The 20667-nt window shown below is 34.9% G+C and overlaps 1 protein-coding gene and 1 pseudogene across 1 annotated transcript in view; one reads left to right on the forward strand and one right to left on the reverse strand.

Annotated features, from left to right (window-relative positions):
* The window catches only part of LOC123847768 (A disintegrin and metallopeptidase domain 3-like), a 116693-nt gene extending 111994 nt beyond the window's left edge, over positions 1-4699 (forward strand). Inside the window, exons 17-18 of the mRNA XM_045879538.1 lie at positions 1926-2012; positions 4580-4699. Coding sequence (XP_045735494.1) covers positions 1926-2012; positions 4580-4699 — 207 coding nt within the window. The remainder of the gene's footprint in view (positions 1-1925; positions 2013-4579) is intronic.
* A 15129-nt stretch (positions 4700-19828) lies between these two features.
* Positions 19829-20326, reverse strand: LOC123847412 (programmed cell death protein 6-like; annotated as a pseudogene).
* Positions 20327-20667: the final 341 nt, after the last annotated feature.

Here is a 20667-nt window from a genome sequence, read left to right on the forward strand (position 1 = left end):
GCTTAGTATTGGATGTGATAGAAAGCTTTTATGATTTTTTTTTATTTTTAAGACTTAGAACAGGAGAATAGTTTATCAGATTGGTTTCTAGCTCACTTAGATAAGGTAGGGAAGATAAACACATCTCAGCACATTCATTTCAAACTTGAAAAAAGGGACATTTAACTGTCCAAAATTAGATAAGCTAATCAATGAGTAAATAAATAAAATTAACTGCCTTTTTCTTACTCATACTTGGGACTATAAAAAAATATGCTTACATGATCCAGGCATTTCTCTTTAGGAAATATGTATTTACTTATATTGTTTCTTTTTTTTTTTTTTTTTTTTTGAACCATGATGTGCTGCTTCTGGGACACTATTTTTGTCTGTTGTTCAAAGAAGAAAGTCTTGTAGATTAGTTTATATTCAAAACATCATCCCAACCATTGCCCAGGGCTAAGTACTTTTATGGTGTTCCTTACTTTTCCTGTCATTACAAAAGAGCCAGCTACAAATTGATCTGTTTACTTGAAAGAAACTGTATCAGAAACATGGGTCTTAACTTTTCCTGAATTATTTTTCCCCTAAAGACAACCCAGTGAAATATGACTAGTTTATTATTGCCTCAATGACAATGTTTAAGGAGAACTAGAATGAAGATGGTTTTGTGGACAGGTAATGCTGATTTGTCCAACATTTTGTTATTCTTGCTGGCTTCATCAGAGCACTTGTAGTTAATGAACAAGCTGATATTCTTTCCTTTATGATGATTGGTTAATGGTGATAGAAAATAATGATTTTTAGGACTATTCATCATATAGTGAATATTCTATCAGATAACTTGAGAAAAGCCAACAGATAATTTTTACAGACTCCCCTGAAGATATTCAAATTAAATTAAATTTAACATAGAGCTTACATAGAAATCAAGTCAAATAAATAATAATTAAATGATATCTTGTATGTAGTGAGGATTTACTATGTGCCAGGCACTGCTTTTATTCCTTTATGTCTAACAAATGATTTCATCCTCATAACCTACACTTTTTTAAAATTTGGGTATAATTGCTATTCCAAATTCAAAGATGGGTAAAAGGAGGTATGGGGAGATTAAATAACATGCTTTAGTGTAAATATGAAAGGTAAGAGATATTGCCATTAAAGCTGGAAAAATATAAAAATATTAAAAAATGACAAGAACACTCTTATTTAGCATTGATCAATATGTGGTTCTGTGACAAAAGGAGTTCTTGCACTGAATTTTGGGTCTTGATAACTTGTGCATGAATTTAAAAGAGTAGATTTATTATCATCAAATATAAAATGAGGAAAAAATATTTCCTTTCAGTATCTATGAGTATGTATTATAAAGATACATAGAAAGTGCAAAGATAGACCCAAGCTCATTATAAATGGTCAGTACAACTTGGCTATTTTTGTTCTTATACCAATTAGTATCAATATATCAATAAAATCACAGCTCCGGGTGCCTGGGTGGCTCAGTTGGTTAAGCGACTGCCTTCGGCTCAGGTCATGATCCCAGAGTTCCGGGATTGAGTCCCACATCGGGCTCTCTGCTCGGCGGGGAGTCTGCTTCTCCCTCTAACCCTATCCCCTCTTGTGCTCTCTCTCTCTCTCTCTCAAATAAATAAAATATTTAAAAAAATAAATAAATAAATCACAGCTCCCTCATAGGAAAGAAATAGTATCTCATTTCAAAATTTTATATTTGGTAAAGTAATAACATGCCATTTGGACCCCCGACTCCCAAGTTCTTCTTTTAGAATGAGTAGATGCCATGAAATCCAGATTCATATTATATATATTTTATATGAAATATAAATATAAAATATATTGTGCATTTAATTTTTGTACCAAGTACAAATGCTCAACTCTTGGCTTTACATTTACAGTTTTTGTTGTTTGTTGTTTTAACATTTTAGTATTGTGACCAGGGACGTTGTTCTTCTAGGAATTCATACGCACAGAGAACAAATTGTGACTCAAACATAAATTGCAGTGGACATGGGGTATGTAATGGTTATTTCATTTCTAAGTATAGCTCTTTTCATTCATGTCAGTAACATTGTCCAAGATAATGAGGTTTAGAATTATTTGATACAGAAATTTCTTTGAAAATTTGCAGTTAAAATAAGGAAAGTAGATTCCATTATTTATATATATATATATGATTTATGTGTTCAGTCACATTGTTATAAGCCTCATGAGCTTTGAACTTTGTACAAAAATGCAATATGAAATAAATTCATTTCTCAATTGAATTTATTAAGGATTACTCATACACATTTAACATACATGTAAATATTGCTTGTGGTTAAGTGTATGTGTACTGATAAATATTTGAAAACACAATATATTTATATTACACATATTATAATCTAATATTTTTGTGAGAGCAGACTTTCTTGTTTATTCAGATCTCATTCATCCTTTAGTGGTTTCAATTTATTTCCCTGTATGTCTCCTCCATACTATATTTTTAAAAATCATTCATTGATGGACTTTTGGATAATGTTAACTTTTACTTAACTATTGTTAAGTAGTGGGACAATGGACATTATGGTACAATCACCTTTGCACATTTGTCTGACTTCTTAAATTGTTATGAAATGTGTGAGTGACTACATTTATGTACCATTTAAATTTTTATATATATTATATTGTGTTTAAGGAATATTATACCAGCTTTTGCTCCCACCTATCAGGTATAAAAATATGCATTTCCTCAAATTCTGGCCAGACTAGCATCTCAGTTTTTTTAAATCACTTTTAACATGCTAAATCCATTGCTAATTTATATTTACTTAATAATACAGTTTTTAAGCACAATATATGTATGGTCATATTTGCCATTTGCATTTTTATTTGTCCATCCATTGTGAAATTATCTACTAGGGAATAGAAATTATGTAAACTCTGTTTTTCTGAACATACATGTAGGCTTTAACTTTGTGGCTGGTGTCTCTTGCCATATCAATGCTTCATATTTTATATAATCATCTAAGAATAAAGTGACCTACCTGCATGTCTGTATCAAAATTTTCTCCCCAATCACTTACATACTCTATTAACCTTTCTTTTCTATTTATTTCCTTTCTTATTTAAATTTAATTTAATTTCTTATTTAATTTTTGCATGAACCTACTTCTAGATCCTCTAGTCTGCTTCTGATCCTTCTTTCAATTCATCCACCAGATCACAACTGGAGATATTTTCCAGCCTTCCTATTTCTAGGAAAATACATTTTGGTATCTATATCTCATTAAGCAAATTTCTCCTTTTGTTTTTTTTTCCCATTTTTTTGTAAAAGTTTGTTTTTATAACAGCTATTTTTTAACTTAACCTTATTCAAAATAAACTTCAACTCCTACTATTTTATATTTTTTATTGAAATATATTTTTTATTGAAATATTTTTTATTGAAATAACAATGTTACATTAGTTTCAGGTGTAAAATAGTGATTCAACAACCCTGTACATTATGCTATGCTCACCACAAATGTATCTACCATCTGCTATTATAATATCATTGGCTATATTCCCTATGCTGTACTTATCATTCCCATGACTTACTCATTCCATAACTGAAGGCTCCATCTCCCACTCCCCTTCACCCATTTTGCCCCTTCCCACCACTACTTTGCTTTCTGGTAACCACCAGTTTGTTCTCTGTATTTATAGGTCTAATTCTGCTTTTTTGTTTGCATATTCATGTTATTTTCTAGATTCCATATATGATTGATATCATATGGTATTTGTCTTTCTCAGTCTGACTTGCTTCACTTAACACTATACCTTCTAGGTCCATCCATGTTGTCAAAAATGGCAAGATCTCTCTCTCTCTCTCTCTTTATGGCTAAGTAACATTCCATTTTATATATATACCACATCTTTATCCATTCATCTACTGATAGCCACCTAGGTTGCTTCCATATCTTTGCTAGTGTAAATAGAGCTGCAAGAAACATTGGAGTGCAATATACCTTTTCTAATTAGTGTTTTTGTTTTCACTGGGTAAAGAGTAGTTTTAGAATTACTGGATTGTATATATTTCTATTTTTATTTTTTGAAGGAAACTCCATAATGCTTTTGACAGTGACTGTACCAATTTACATTCCCACCAGAAGTGCACAGTGGTTCCCTTTTCCCCACATCCTCACCAATACTTGTTTTTCTTGTTTTGATACTAGCCATTCTGACTGGTGTGAGGTGATACCTCATTGAGGTTTTGATTTACATTTTCCTGGTGATTAGTATAATTTTTTGGTTCACAATTTTATGCCTTTCTTGAATAAAGCATTTCCGTTGTGTCAAGAAGGTCATATACTGTTATTTAAAAAATATGTGAGACAAAAGAAAATCTCTATGACATTTGAAAGGCATAATTGCAATAAATTGCATGGGAATTTATTGTATTACATTTTATTTAAAAAAATATTTTCCACATTAAGTAAAAACCATCTATAATATATAAATTACAACACTTCAATAATTTACATTAACTAACAGTCAGAGTAATGCATTTAATTTTTATGTTGAACATATAATGTTATTTTTTATTTGGTTTTGATTTCAGGTTTGCAATGATATGCTTAATTGTCACTGTGATGTCGGATATTCTCCTCCACTTTGTAGACCATCACGAACATCACCAGGAGGAAGTATCAATGATGGGTTTTGGAGTAAGGGAAGTTAGTATCTAGATGAGCGTGCTTCAAGGAGCTTTCTGCCCTTACAGAAATGGTCTACATCTCCACTGAATATGTGGCTATAGAGCACCTGACATACAGATAGTGCAACTAGGAAACTAAGATTTCCATTTTATTTTACTTTATTTAAATTTAAGTAGCCACTTGTGGCTTGGTGGCAACTATATTAAACAGTACAGCTCTATAGCATACTGCCAGTCAAAATTTTGTATATGCTTTTAATTTCACTCAAGAAGTGAACATTTTAATAGATCTCTCTTAGTTTTAACCCTGGTTACCAAAAACATTTATATATATATATATATATATATATATATCAGAATTTTCTAGATAGGTATAGTTAAATTATACAATAGGTGATAGTTTTATTATACACTCTGCATATTCCCAGAATGTTAACTATCATGATGTGCTAGTTTGCAACCAAGTTGCATCTTTTAAGTTTCCCTTTTCAAAAGGGAAAAGTAATCAGATCTTCCATATCCATTGTGTATGGATAGTAAATGGTACAAACCATTTTAAAATTTTATTTGGTGAACATTCATAAACAAATATAGCATAGTTGTTTTTTTCTAAACTTCACAATGTATATATCTTAACAGTATAATTTCAATAATGTTTTTACATCATTTGCATTTTTACTTTATATTTTATTTATATATGTTGTAAATCTGACAGTACATTATTATATTTGCCTTAAATAGACAATGGAATTTTAAAGTTTTTTTTAATATAAATATTTACATTTACTCATCCATTTGTGGCATTTTCTTTTTTTTTTTTTTTAAGATTTTTTTTATTATTTTATTTATTTATTTGACAGAGAGAGACACAGCGAGAGAGGGAACACAAGCAGGGGGAGCGGGAGAGGGAGAAGCAGGCTCCCCGCCGAGCAGGGAGCCCGATGCGGGACTCGATCCAGGGACTCCAGGATCATGACCTGAGCCGAAGGCAGTCGCTTAACCGACTGAGCCACCCAGGCGCCCCATTTGTGGCATTTTCAAGGACTTTTCAATTCTTCCAGCACATTCAAATTCCATGCAGGCATTTTCTTTCCCTCTGAAAAACTTCCTTTTGTACTTTTTTCTGTTTTACCTTATGATGAGCAATTGTCTCAGCTTTTGTTTTTAAACTGTTTTTTATAAAAATGTCTTAATTTGTGAAGAGTATTTTCACTGGAATTAGAATTCTACATTGAGAATTTTTTCTTTCAGCAGTTCAAAGATGTAATCCAATTGTATCCAAGCTTACATTTTCTGATGAGAATACAGTGTCATTCTTATTATTCTATTCATCCCAATAATATAATGCTTCCTTTATTCTCTGTCTGAGTTTCAGACTTCTTTTATATGTTTTTTATTTTATATGTTTATATTTTATATGTTTATATGATTTTACACAGTTTCACTACAATTTATCAAGACATGTTTCTCTTTGAATTTATCCTGCTTGGGTTGGCTATGATTCTTGAATATATAGCTTACTGTGTTTTGGGAAATTTTGAAAAACCTCTTAGCTGTTGTCTCTTTTTAAATATTTTTTATTAAACATATTTGCATTTAAAAAATGATATACAGTGACATTCACTCTGTGGTATATATTTCAATGAGTATTGAAACAATGCACATACTCTTGTTCCCACTGCCACAGTCATGATACACAATAGATCTATCACCTCAAAATGTCCCTCTTGCCGCCCCTTTGTATTCATTCCTGACTGCCAATTCCTGGCAACAAATTACCAGTTCTTGTCTATATAGATTTGTCTTTTCCAGAATGTCATATACAGTACATACAAATTTGAGATACATTTCTGTTGCCATGTTTTAATAGGTGCTTTTTTTTTTTTTTTTTTTTTTTTAAGCTCCAGGCCCAACCTGGGGCTTGAACTGAGAACCCTGAGGTCAAGTCATGTGCTCTACCAACTGAGCCAGCTAGGTGCTGCTAATAGTTCATTCTTTCATTGTTAAGTAGGCTTTTTAAAAAAATTTTTTATTTAAATTTTAGTTAGTTAACATACAGTACAATATTGGTTTCGGGAGCAGAATTCAGTAATTTGGGGCACCTGGGTGGCACAATCAGTTAAGTGCCTGACTCTTGGTTTCTGCTGAGTTCGTGATCTCAAGGTTGTGAGATCGAGTCCTGTGTCCAGGCTCTGTGCTCAGCTCAAAGTCTGCTTAAGCCTCTTTCTCCCTCTGTCCCTCTTCCCCACACCCTCTCTTTCTCAAATAAATAAATAAATCTTTAAAAAAATCTAATAATTAATCACTTAAATACAACACCCAGTGCTCATTACAAGTGCCCTCTTTAACACCCATCACCCATCTAGCCCATCCCCCACCCATCTCCCTCCATCAACACTCTGTTTTCTATATTAAGAGTCTCTTATGGTTTGTTTCCCTCTCTCCTTTTTTTCAGGCCTTCCCATATGTGCATCTGTTTTGTTTCTTAAATTCCACATATGAGTGAAATCATATGGTATTTGTCTTCTTCTGGTTGACTTATTTCACTTAGCATAATACATTCTAGCTCCTTCCACATTGTTGTAAATGGGAAGATTTCATTCTTTTTATTTTATTTTTATTTTATTTTATTTTATTAATCACCATACATTACATCATTTGATTTTGATGTAGTGTTCCATGATTCATTGTTTGCGTATAATACCCAGTGCACCACTCAGTACGTACCCTCTTTAATACTCATCACCAGGCTGACCCATCCCCCCACGTCCATCCCCTCTAGAACCCTCAGATTGTTTCTCAGAGTCCATAGTCTCTCATGGTTCATCTCCCGCTCTGATTTCTCCTCCTTCATTTTTCCTTTCCTCCTATCTTCTTCTTCTTCTCTCTCTTTTTTTTTTTTTTCTAACATACAATGTATTATTTGTTTCAGAGGTACAGGTCTGTGACTCAACAGTCTTACACAATCCACAGTGCTCACCATAGCACATACCCTCCCAATGTCTATCACCCAGCCGCCCCATGCCTCCCACCCCCATGACTCCAGGAACCCTCACTTTGTTTCCTGAGATTAAGAATTCCTCATATCAGTGAGATCATATGACACATGTCTTTCTCTGATTGACTTATTTTGCTCACCATAATACCCTCCAGTTCCATCAACATCGCTGCAAATGGCAGAATTTCATTCCTTTTGATGGCTGCATAATATTCCATTGTATATATATACCACCCCTCCTTTATCCATTCGTCTGTTGATGGACATCTTGGTTCTTTCCATAGTTTGGCTATTGTGGACATTGCTGCTATAAACATCGGGTTGCACATACCCCTTTGGATCCCTACATTTGTATCATTGGGGTAAATACCCAGTAGTGCAATTGCTGGGTATAGGGTAGCTCTATTTTCAACTTTTTGAGGAACCTCCATACTGTTTTCCAGACTGGCTGCACCCACTTGCATTCCCACCAACAGTGTAGGAGGGTTCCCCTTTCTCTGCATCCCCACCAACATCTGTCGTTTCCTGACTTGTTAATTTTAGCCCTTCTGACTGGTGTGAGGTGGTATCTCATTGAGGTTTTGATTTGGATTTCCCTGATGCAGAGCAATGTTGAGCACTTTTTCATGTGTCTGTTGGCCATTCAGATGTCTTCTTTGGAAAAATGTCTGTTCATGTCTTCTTCCCATTTCCTGATTGGATCATTTGTTCTTTGGGTGTTGAGTTTCATAAGTTCTTTATAGATTTTGGATACTAGCCCTTTATCTGATATGTCATTTGCAAAATATCTTCTCCCATTCTGTTGGTTGTCTTTTGGTTTTGTTGACTGTTCTTTTGCTGTGCAAAAGCTTCTTATCTTGATGAAGTCCCAATAGTTCATTTTTGCCCTTGCTTCTCTTGCCTTTGGCGATGTTTCTAGGAAGAAGTTGCTGTGGCTGAGGTCGAAGAGGTTGCTGCCTGTGATCTCCTTTAGGACGTTGATGGACTCCTGTCTCACATTGAGGTCTTTCAACCATTTTGAGTCTATTTTTAGGTGTGGTGTAAGGAAATGGTCCAGTTTCATTTTTCTGCATGTGGCTGTCCAATTTTTCCACACCATTTGTTGAAGAGACTGTCTTTTTTCTATTGGACATTCTTTCCTGCTTTGTCGAAGATGAGTTGACCATAGAGTTGAGGGTCCATTTCTGGGCTCTCTATTCTGTTCCATTGATCTATGTGTCTGTTTTTGTGCCAGTACCATACTGCCTTGATGATGACAGCTTTGTAATAGAGTGTGAGGTCCGGAATTGCAATGCCACCAGCTTTGCTTTTCTTTTTCAACATTCCTCTGGCTATTCGGGGTCTTTTCTGGTTCCATGCAAATTTTAGGATTATTTGTTCCATTTCTTTGAAAAAAAGTGGATGGTATTTTGATAGGGATTGCATTGAATGTGTAGATTGCTCTAGGTAGCATTGACATCTTCACAATATTTGTTCTTCCAATCCATGAGCATGGAACGTTTTTCCATTTCTTTGTGTCTTCCTCAATTTCTTTCATGAATATTTATAGTTTTCTGAGTACAGATCCTTTGCCTCTTTGGTTAGATTTATTCCTAGGTATCTTATGGTTTGGGTTGCAATTGTAAATAGGATCAACTCCTTAATTTCTCTTTCTTCAGTCTTGTTGGTGTATAGGAATGCCACTGATTTCTGTGAATTGATTTTCTATTCTGCCACTTTAGTGAATTCCTGTATGAGTTCTAGCAGTTTTGGGGTGGAGTCTTTTGGGTTTCCACATAAAGTATCATATCATCTGCAAAGAGTGAAAGTTTGACTTCTTCTTTGCTGATTTGGATGCCTTTTATTTCTTTTTCTTGTCTGACTGCTGTGTCTAAGACTTCTAATACTATGTTGAATAGCAGTGGTGATAGTGGACATCCCTATGGTGCTCCTGACCTTAGGGAGAAAGCTCTCAGTTTTTCCCCATTGAGAATGATATTCGCTGTGGGTTTTTCATAGATGGTTTTTATGATATTGAGGTATGTACCCTCTATCGCTATACTCTGAAGAGTTTTGATCAAGAAAGATTGCTGTACTTTGTCAAATGCTTCTTCTGCATCTATTGAGAGGACCATATGGTTCTTGTTCTTTCTTTTATTCATGTATTTAGTCACGTTGATTGATTTGCAGATGTTGAACCAACCTTGCAACCCAGGGATAAATCCCACTTGGTCGTGGTGAATAATCCTTTTAAGGTACTCTTGGATCCTACTGGCTAGTATTTTGGTGAGAATTTTTGCATCCCTGTTCATCAGGGATATTGGTCTGTAATTCTCCTTTTTGATGGGGTCTTTGTCTGGTTTTGGGATCCAGGTAATGCTGGCCTCATAAAATGAGTTTGGAAGTTTTGCTTCCATTTCTATTTTTTGGAACAGTTTCAGAAGAATAGGTATTAATTCTTCTTTAAATGTTTGGTAGAATTCCCCTGGGAAGCCATCTGGCCCTGGGCTTTTGTTTTCTGGGAGATTTTTGATGACTGCTTCAATTTCCTTAGTGGTTATAGGTCTGTTCAGGTTTTCTATTTCTTCCTGGTTCAGTTTTGGTAGTTGATACATCTCTAGGAATGCATGCATTTCTTCCAGGTTATCTAATTTGCTGGCATAGCTTTGCTCATAATATGTTCTTATAATTGTTTGTATTTCTTTGGTATTGGTTGTGTTCTCTCCTCTTTCATTCATGATTTTGTTGATTTGTGTCATTTCTCTTTTCTTTTTGATATGTCTGTCCAGGGATTTATCAGTCTTGTTAATTCTTTCAAAGAACAAGCTCGTAGTTTTGTTGATCTGTTCTACTGTTCTTTCGGTTTCTATTTCATTGATTTCTGCTCTGATCTTTATTATTTCTCTTCTCCTGCTGGGTTTAGGCTTTATTTGTTGGTCTTTCTCCAGCTCCTTTAGGTGTAGGGTTAGGTTGTGTACTTGAGACCTTTCTTGTTTCTTGAGAAAAGCTTTCATGGCTATATACTTTCCTCTTAGGACTGCCTTTGATGCATCCCAAAGATTTTGAACAGTTGTGTTTTCATGTTCATTTCTTTCCATGAATTTTTAAAATTCTTCTTTAATTTCCTGATTGACCCATTCATTCTTTAGTAGGATGCTCTTTAGCCTCCATGTATTTGAGTTCTTTCTGACTTTCCTCTTGTGATTGAGTTCTAGTTTCAAAGCACTGTGATCTGAAAATAGGCAGGGAATCATCCCAGTCATTTGGTACCAGTTGAGACCTGATTTGTGACCTAGGATGTGATCTATTCTAGAGAATGTTCCATGGACACTAGAGAAGAATGTGTATTCTGTTGCTTTGGGATGGAGTGTTCCGAATATATCTGTGAAGTCCATTTGGTCCAGTGTGTCATTTAAAGTCTTTATTTCCTTGTTGATTTTTTGCTTAGACGATCTGTCCATTTCAGTGAGGGGGGTGTTAAAGTCCCCCACTATTATTGTATTGTTGTCGATGTGTTTCTTTGCTTTTGTTATTAATTGGCTTATATAATTGGCTGCTTCCATGTTAGGGGCATAGATATTTACAATTGTTAGATCTTCTTGTTGGATAGACCCCTTAAGTAGGATATAGTGTCCTTCCTCATCTCTTATTATAGTCTTTGGTTTAAAATCTAATTTGTCTAAGGATTGCCACCCCAGTTTTCTTTTGGTGTCCATTAGCATGGTAAGTGGTTTTCCATCCCCTCACTTTCAAGCCGGGGGTGTCTTTGAGTCTAAAATGAGTCTCTTGCAGACAGCATATCGATGGGTCTTGTTTTTTTATCCAATCTGATAGCCTGTGTCTTTGGATTGGGGCATTTAGCCCGTTTACATTCAGGGTAACTATTGAAAGATATGAATTTAGTGCCATTTTATTGCCTGTAAGGTGACTGTTACTGTATATTGTGTCTGTTTCTTTCTAGTCTATGTTACTTTTAGACTCTCTCTTTGCTTAGAAGACCCCTTTCAATATTACTTGTAGGGCTGGTTTCATGTTTGCAAATTCCTTTAGTTTTTGTTTGTCCTGGAAGCTTTTTATCTCTCCTTCTATTTTCTTAAAGATTTTATGTATGTATGTATGTATGTATGTATGTATGTATGTATGTATGTATGTATTTATTTGAGACAGAGAGAATGAGAGAGAGAGAGCACATGAGAGGGGGGAGGGTCAGAGGGAGAAGCAGACTCCCTGCCGAGCAGGGAGCCCGATGCGGGACTCAATCCAGGGACTCCAGGACCATGACCTGAGCCTAAGGCAGTCGCCCAACTGACTGAGCCACCCAGGCGCCCTCTCTCCTTCTATTTTCAATGAGAGCTTAGCTGGATATAGTATTCTTGGCTGCATATTTTTCTCATTTAGTGCTCTGAACATATTCTGCCCGTCCTTTCTGGCCTGCCAGATATCTGTGGATAGGTCTGTTGCCAATCTAATGTTTCTGTCATTTTTGGTCACAGGTCTCTTATCCCAAGCTGCTTTCAGGATTTTCTCTTGTCTCTGAGACTCATAAGTTTTACTATTAGATGTCGGGGTGTTGACCTATTTTTATTGATTTTGAGGGGTGTTCTCTGTGCATCCTGGATTTTGATGCCCGTTTCCTTCCCCAAATTAAGGAAATTCTCTCTTATAATTTGTTCCAATAACTTCTGCCCCTCTCTCTCTTTCTTCTTCTTCTGGGTTCCCAATTATTCTAATATTGTTTCATCTTATGGTATCGCTTAGCTCTCGAATTTGCCCTTGTGATCCAGTAGTTGTTTATCTCTCTTTTTCTCAGCTTCTTTATTTTCCACCATTTGGTCTTCTATATCACTAATTCTCTCTTCTGGCCCATTTATCTTAGCAGTTAGAGCCTCCATTTTTGATTACACTTAATAACCTTTCTGTATCGACTTGGTTAGATTTTATTTCTTTTATTTCTCCAGAAAGTGTTTCTCTAATATCTTCCATGCTTTTTTCAAGCCCTGCTAATATCTTTAAATTTGTCATTCTAAACTCTAGTTCCAACACCTTACTAATGTCCGTATTGATTAAGTCCCTGACAGTTAGTACTGCCTCTTGTTCTTTTTTTTGAGGTGATTTTTTTCCATCTGTCATTTTGTCCAGAGGAGAATAGATGAATGAGAGAACAAAATGCTAACCGGTAACAATTACCCCAGAAAAATATACACTGAACAAATCAGAAGAGACCTGAAACTGGGGGAAAAGAAAGGGAAAGAAAGAAAAATGAAAAAGAAATAGATAAAAACAAACAAACAAACAAACAAACAAAAAACAGAGCATGATCAAATATGATCATGCTGGTGCATAGATCAGTGCCACACAGTAGATTTTGGACATATTTTAGTCTTTTAGAAGAAAGTGACTCCAAAAATTTTAAAGAAAAAAAAAAGCTTATATATGTACAAAAATAAGGGTAAATATGATGAAGGGATGGAATATGACTGTGAAGATGAAAATTATAAAAGATTTTATAAAAGGAGTTGATAAGATAAGAAGTTGGTTGAAAAAAGAAAGAAGAGGTTTAAAAAAAAAGGGGGGGAGAGAATGTGATCAGGCAGGAGACTAGAACAAAGCCATGCACTAGAGATTTAGGATATATTTTGGTCTGTTAGAAGAAACTGTATCCCAAAATTTTAAAGGGAGAACAACTTATATATATATATATATATATATATATATATATATATATATATATATATATATATATATATACACACATACCAAAAATAAGGTTAACTACTATGAAGGGATAGAATATGACTCTTCCAGAAAGTGGTCGCTTTTCTGTTCAGAGTTGCTGCTATTCTTTTCTTTGATCTCCTGTTGAGTTTGTAGGTGTTCAGAATGGTTTGATCCCTATCTAGCTGAATTCCTGAGACCAGATGAAATTTAGGTCTCCTACTCCTCTGCCATCTTCGATTTCATTCTTTTCAGTGACTAATATTCCACTATATAGTATATAGATATAGATATAAATATATATTTATTTATGTATCACATCTTTATCCATTCATCAGTTAATGGACATTTGGGCTCTCTCCATAGTTTGACTATTGTTTATGATGCTGTTATAGTCATTGTGGTGCATGTACCCCTTTCAATCTGTATTTTTGTATCCTTTGTGTAAGTACGTAAATAGGTTTCTATATTGAATTGATGCATATGATTTGTTTATCCATTCAGCCATTGAAAGGTATTTGGGTTATTTCTAGATTTTGGCAATTATAAATAAACCTGTTATAAACATGTGCATTTAGGTTTTTGTGTATATCTAAGGTCTCACTTTTTGGTTGGTAAATACCTAGGAGTAAGATTTCTGAGTCATTTATTAAGTGTTTAGGTTTGACAAGTGTACTTGTAATTTTACAAGAAATAGCCAAACTATTTCTAAGGTAACTATCTCAGTACTCCTTCCCATTCATCTATGAGAGTTCCAGTTTCTCTGCACAGATGCTCCACACTTCACAAGCACTTGATACTGTCATTTTTGTTTTGTTTTGTTTGATTTTGTTTTGCCAGTTGCAGATGGCTAATGATATCTCCTTATGATTTTTATTTAACTTTTTATGTTGAAGTTATAGGTCACAAAGAGTTGCAAAGAAATGCAGATGGAAGTCCTGCCTACCTTTTATTCAGATGTTGTCAGTGTTAACATGTTTTAATACTATAGTACAGTAGCAAAACAAGGAAATGGACATTATTGAAATACACAGACCTTATTCAGATTTCACCAGTATACATGCACTAATTTGTGTATGTGTATATGTGTGTGAGCATATATGTGTGTGTTTGATTTAGTTTCATGCAGTTTTACATGTTCAAACTTATGTAACCACCACCACAATCAAGATACAGAAGTGTATCATCACTAAGTGGCTCCTAATATCACCCCTTTATATAGCTACACTGATCCCCTTTTCTGCCATTTCTAACTCCTGGCAACCACTACTACTATGCCTCTAATTATGTTATTTCATGCATGTTGTATATATGGAATCATACAATTTGTATCTCTTAGAGATTTGCTTCTTTCTCTTCCATATTTTCTATGAACTGCATTGAGCTCATTGCATGTATAAATATTTCATTTCTTCTTATTGATAACTAGTATTCCTTTGTATGGATATATCAAACTATTGATGGACATTTGGGTGGTTTGCCAATTTTTAGCTATTATGGAGAGATCTGCAGTGAACACTTGTATAGAATATTCTGCATGAAAATAAAATTTTAATTCCCTGGGAAACATCCCCCAAAGTGAAATTGCTGGGTCAATGGTAAACCACTTATAGTTTTAAAAGCAACTGCCAAACTATTTTTCAGAGTGACTGTAACATTTGACATTCCCACCAATAATATATGAATGACCCATTGTTTTGGCATCCTTACTAGCATTTGATGATATCACTTTTTTTTCAGTCATTCTATTAGGTGCGTATTAATATCTCATTGTGGGCTTAATTTGTACTTCCCTAATGGATAATGATGTTGAATATGTTGAACATGTTTATTTGGCATCTGTATGTTCTCTTCAGTGAAAACTCTGTTAATCTCTTTGTCCATTTTCTAATTAGACTGTATTTTTTAAATGTTGAATTATCAGAGTTTTTGTTTGTTTGTTTCCTAGGTATATGTATTTTTTGGATATGTGATTTGAACACATTTTTTCCATGTCTATAAGTGGTTTTATCTCAGACCCCAATTTTTTTTTTATTTTTTTTCTGATAAATCTACTGCTTTTCCTTTTTGGATCATGCTTTTGGTATCAAGTGTATGAACTCTTTGTCAGCCTTAAGTCCTGAAGATTTTTTACCATGATATCTCTAAAAGGTGTAGTTTTATGTTTTACACTGAAGTTCATGATCCATTTTGAGTTACTTTTTGTAAGGGGTGGGAGATTAACTTTTTGACTAATGTGACTTCAATTGTTCCACCATAATTCTTTGAAAAAACTATCTCTTGTCCTTTGAATTGTTTTTGCTCCTTTGTCAATAATTAATTGGACATTTTTGTGTTGGTGTATTTCTCACTTCTCTCCTATTGCATTGATCTATGAGTCATTCTGTCCACCATCGCTATGCTGTTTTGATTATCATAATTGTATGGTAAGAGTGATTCCTCTCAATTTATTCTTCTTTTTCAAATTTTTTTTTTCTATTCTAGGGTCTCCTATATACATTTTAGAATAAGTTTATCTATGCTTAAAAAAAATTTGCTATTATCTTGATACAAACTATGTTAAAACTATGGAAAAATTTAGGAAGATTTTACACCTTTACTGTATATTATTGAACCTTCCAATCTATGAATATGGTATGTCACTTCATTTATTTAGATTTTGTATGATTTCCTACATCAGAATTTTTTACTTTTCACCAGATACTGTACATTTTTTAAAATTTTTATTTGTTTATTTAATTTTATTTTATTTAAATACAATTAATTAACATATAGCATATTATTAGTTTCAGAGGTAGAGTTTACTGATTCATCATTTGCATATAACACCCAGCGCTCATTACATCAAGTGCCCTCCTTAATGTCCATCACCTAGTAACACCATACCCCCCACCTCCCCTCCAGCAATCCTGTTTGTTCCCTAGAGTTAAGAGTCTCTTACGGTTTACCTCCTCTCTCATTTAGTCGTATTTTATTTTTCCCTCTCTTCCCCTATGATCATCTGTTTTGTTTCTTAAATTCCACATATGAGTGAAATCATATAATTTTCTTTCTCTGATTGATTTTGCCTAGCATAATACCCTCTAGTTCCATCCACCTTGTTGCAAATGGTAAGATTTTATTTTTTTGATGGGGGAGTAATATTCCATTGTATATATATACCACATCTTCTTTATCCATTTGTTTATGGACATCAGGACTCTTTCCCTATTCTAGCTATTGTGGACATTGCTGCTATAAACATTGGGGTGCAGGTGCCCCTTCAACTAACTATGTTTATATCCTTTGGGGTAAATACCCAGTAGTGCAGTTGCTAGGTCATGGGGTAGCTCTATTTTTCACTTTTTGAGGAAACTCCATACTGTTTTCTGGAGTGTCTGTACCAGCTATCTTCTTTCTATTGGATATTCTTCCCTGCTTTGTCACAGATTAGTTGATCCTAGAGCTGACAGAGTCCATTTCCGGGTTCTGTATTCTGTTCCATTGGTCTATGTGTCTGTTTTTGTGCCAGTACCATGCTGTCTTGATGATGACAGCTTTGTAATAGAGCTGGAGGTCCGGAATTGTGATGCCACCAGCTTTGCTTTTCTTTTTCAACATTCCTCCGGCTATTCGGGGTCTTTTCTGGTTCCATGCAAATTTTAGGATTATTTGTTCCATTTCTTCGAAAAAAAGTGGATGGTATTTTGATAGGGATTGCATTGAATGTGTAGATTGCTCTAGGTAGCATTGACATCTTCACAATATTTGTTCTTCCAATCCATGAGCATGGAACGTTTTTCCATTTCTTTGTGTCTTCCTCAATTTCTTTCATGAGCATTCTATAATTTTTAGAGTACAGATCCTTTCGCTCTTTGGTTAGGTTTATTCCTAGGTATCTTATGGTTTTGGGTGCAATTGTAAATGGGATCAACTCCTTAATTTCTCTGTCTTTCTTCTGTCTTATTGTTAGTGTACGGAAATGCAACTGATTTCTGTGCATTGATTTTATATCCTGCCATGTTGCTGAATTCCTGTATCACTTCTAGGAATTTTTGCTGGAGTCTTCTGGGTTTTCTACATAGAGTATCATGTCATCTGTGAAGAATATAAGTTTGACTACTTCTTTGCCAGTTTAGTTGCCTTTTACTTCTTTTTGTTGATTATCAACACTAGGACTTCCAGTACTGTGCTGAACAGCAGTGGTGAGAGTGGGCATCCCTTTCATATTCCTGACCTTAGGGGAAAACCTGTCAGTTTTTCCCCATTGAGAATGATATTTGCTGTGGGTTGTTTGTATATAGCATTTATGTTATGGAGGTATGTTCCCTTTATCCCTACACTACAGAGTTTTTTCTTTTTTTTAAATCAAGAAAGGATGCTGTCTTTTTCAAATGCTTTTTCTGCATCTATTGAGAGGACTATATGGTTCTTGTCCTTTCTTTTATTAACATAATGTCTCACATTGTTGATTTGTGGATGTTGAACCATCCTTGCATCCCAGGAATAAATCCCACCTGGTTTTGGTGAATAATGCTTTTAATGTACTGCTGGATCCTAGTGGCTAGTATCTTGTCGAGAATTTTTGCATCCATGCTAATCAGGGATATTGGTTTGTAATTTTCTTTTTTCGTGGGGTCTTTGTCTGGTTTTGAGATCAAAGTAATGCTGGCCTCATAGAATGAGTTTGGAAGTTTTCCTTACATTTCTATTTTTTGGAAGAGTTTCAGAGGAATAAGTATTCTTCTTTAAATTTGGTAGAATTCTGCTGGGAGATCATATGGTCCGGGACTCTTCTTTATTGGGAGATTTTTGATTATTGATTCAATTTCTTTGCTGATTATGGGTCTGTTCAGGTTTTTTATTTCTTCCTGTTTCATTTTCAGTAGTTTATATGTTTCTAGGAATGCATCCATTTCTTCCAGATTGCCTAATTTGTTAGTTTATAATTGCATAATATTCTCTTATAATTATTTATACTTCTTCAGTGTTCTTTGTGATCTCTCCTCTTTCATTCATGATTTTATTTATTTGGGACCTTTCTTTTTTCTTTTTGATAATCTAGCTAGGGGGTTATTTATCTTATTAATTCTTTCAACAAACCAGCTCCTAGTTTTGTTGATCTGGTCTACTGTTCTTCTGATTTCTATATCAGGGACTTCTTCTCTAATCTTTATTATTTCTCTTCTCCTGCAGGATTTAGACTCTATTTGCTGTTCTTTTTCCATCTCCTTGAGGAGTAAGTTTAGATTGTGTATTTGAGATTTTTCTTATTTCTTGAGAAAGGCGTGTATAGCCATATACTCCCTCCTTGGACTGTCTTTGCTGCATTCCAGAGGTCCCCAACTGTCCAGTTTTCATTTTCATTTGTTTCCATGTATTTTTTTTAAATTCTTTAATTTCCTGGTTGATCATTCATTCTTTAGTAAGATGTTTTTTAACCTTCATGTATTTGTTTTCCTTCCAAATTTTCTATTGTGATTCAGTTCAAGTTTTAAAGCACTGTGGTCTGAAAGTATGCAGGGAATAATCCCAATCTTTTGGTATCAGTTGAGACCTAATTTGTGACCCAGTATGTGATCTATTCTGGAGAATGTTCCACGTGCATTTGAGAAGAACGTGTTCTGTTCCTTTAGCACGTCATCCTAATACATATCTGTGACTTCCTTCTGGTCCACTGTGTCATTCAAAGCCCTTGTTTCCTTGTTAATGTTCTGCTTAGATGATCTGTACATTGCTATGAGTGGAGTGTTAAATTCTCCTACACTTTTTTTGGGGGGCGAAACAGGGGGCACATTTACTTTATTTTTTTAATTTTTTTTAAAGATTTTATTTATTTATTTGACAGAGAGATAGAGAGAGAGCACAAGTAGACAGAGTGGAAGGCATAGGGAGAGGGAGAAGCAGGCTTTCTGCTGAGCAGGGAGCCGGACATGGGGCTTGATCCCAAGACCCCAGGATCATGACCTGAGCCAAAAGCAGCCTCTTAACCAACTGAGCCACCCAGGTGCCCCGCACATTTGCTTTATTGCTTATGTTGCATATTCAAAAAAATGCAATAAACCCCGTTTTAAAAATGTAAGGCACATAAAAGCCTCTATGCAACTTCTGTATTATTTTTAAATTCTTACTGGCTAATAAAAATATTTCCACTATAGAACTGGAGCTATCTAGAAATGCAAAAAATGAATTTTTTGCATGCAGGATACCTGAAACATTATCATATCTTACCTCATGGTACAATTGAACAGTCTCAAATCAAATGTCTGTATGTGAATAATGATTATACCTATTGTTACATTTGCAAAAAACCTTATCAGCTTATACACATATGTACAGTCAGGTCCTCAAATGTTAATTATATAAAATCTAAAGGAAGGAGAACAGTATCTAAGTGCATCTGTGTCCCATTTATTTAAAGGGAGATTTGGCATTTTTAGTCTTCCTTCTGTAAGTCATGTTGCTATTTGCAAAAGCCAGTGTTATATGATGCTGAAGACCATGGACAGATACTGTTTATATGACACCTGAATCCAGATGTCCTGATCCATATGGTAAGGCCTGAATGTATTGGTCAACCTCTGCAAGACAATGCCCTGGATGAAGTCGTCAAATGTGATCTGCCCCTGTCCTTGTCTGTCAAACTTGCAAATGAGGATGTCATGAAACTGGTCAGAGAGCCAGTACCCAAAACCTAAGAGTGCTTGCTTGAGCTCGTTCTTGTCAGTCATCCCAGAGTTGTCCTGTCATAGGTGTGGAAGATGTTCTGCCAGTCTGTGATGCACTTCCAGATACCAGTGAACTCGCTGATGTTTATGCCAGCCTTGTTCTCTCTGTCAAACATAGATATTGACCTGACAGTCACTGGATTAAATGGAGTCCATGTGCCTCTGGAAAATGTTCCACAAGAAGTTTTGGTCTGACAGCACCTCGCTTCCAGCTGGGCCGGTGGGGGCCCCAGGGTAGGAGTAGGCAGCCATGGACCCAGGCACACTGCTGGCTTGAGGATGCCCAGGGCAGCTCCACTTCTGCCAAATTCTCCTATACTTTATTATTGTATTATTTTCAATGTGTTTCTTTAATCTTGTTATTAATTGCTTTATGTAATTGGCTGCTCCCAGGTTAGGGACATAAATATTTACAGTTGTTGGACCCTCTTGTTGGATAGACCCTTTTCTTATGATATGGTGTCCTTCCTCATCTCTTATTACAGTCTTTGGTTTAAAATCTACTTTTTTTGATATAAGGATGGCTACCTCTGCTTTCTTTCTTTCATAAAAAGAAAGCAGGGGTCTTTTTTATCATTAGCATGATAAATTGT

Source organism: Mirounga angustirostris, unplaced genomic scaffold, assembly GCF_029215605.1.
Source record: "Mirounga angustirostris isolate CCGP_5_RB_7025 unplaced genomic scaffold, mMirAng1.0.hap1 SCAF_2, whole genome shotgun sequence".
In the NCBI taxonomy this organism is placed as follows: domain Eukaryota; kingdom Metazoa; phylum Chordata; class Mammalia; order Carnivora; family Phocidae; genus Mirounga; species Mirounga angustirostris.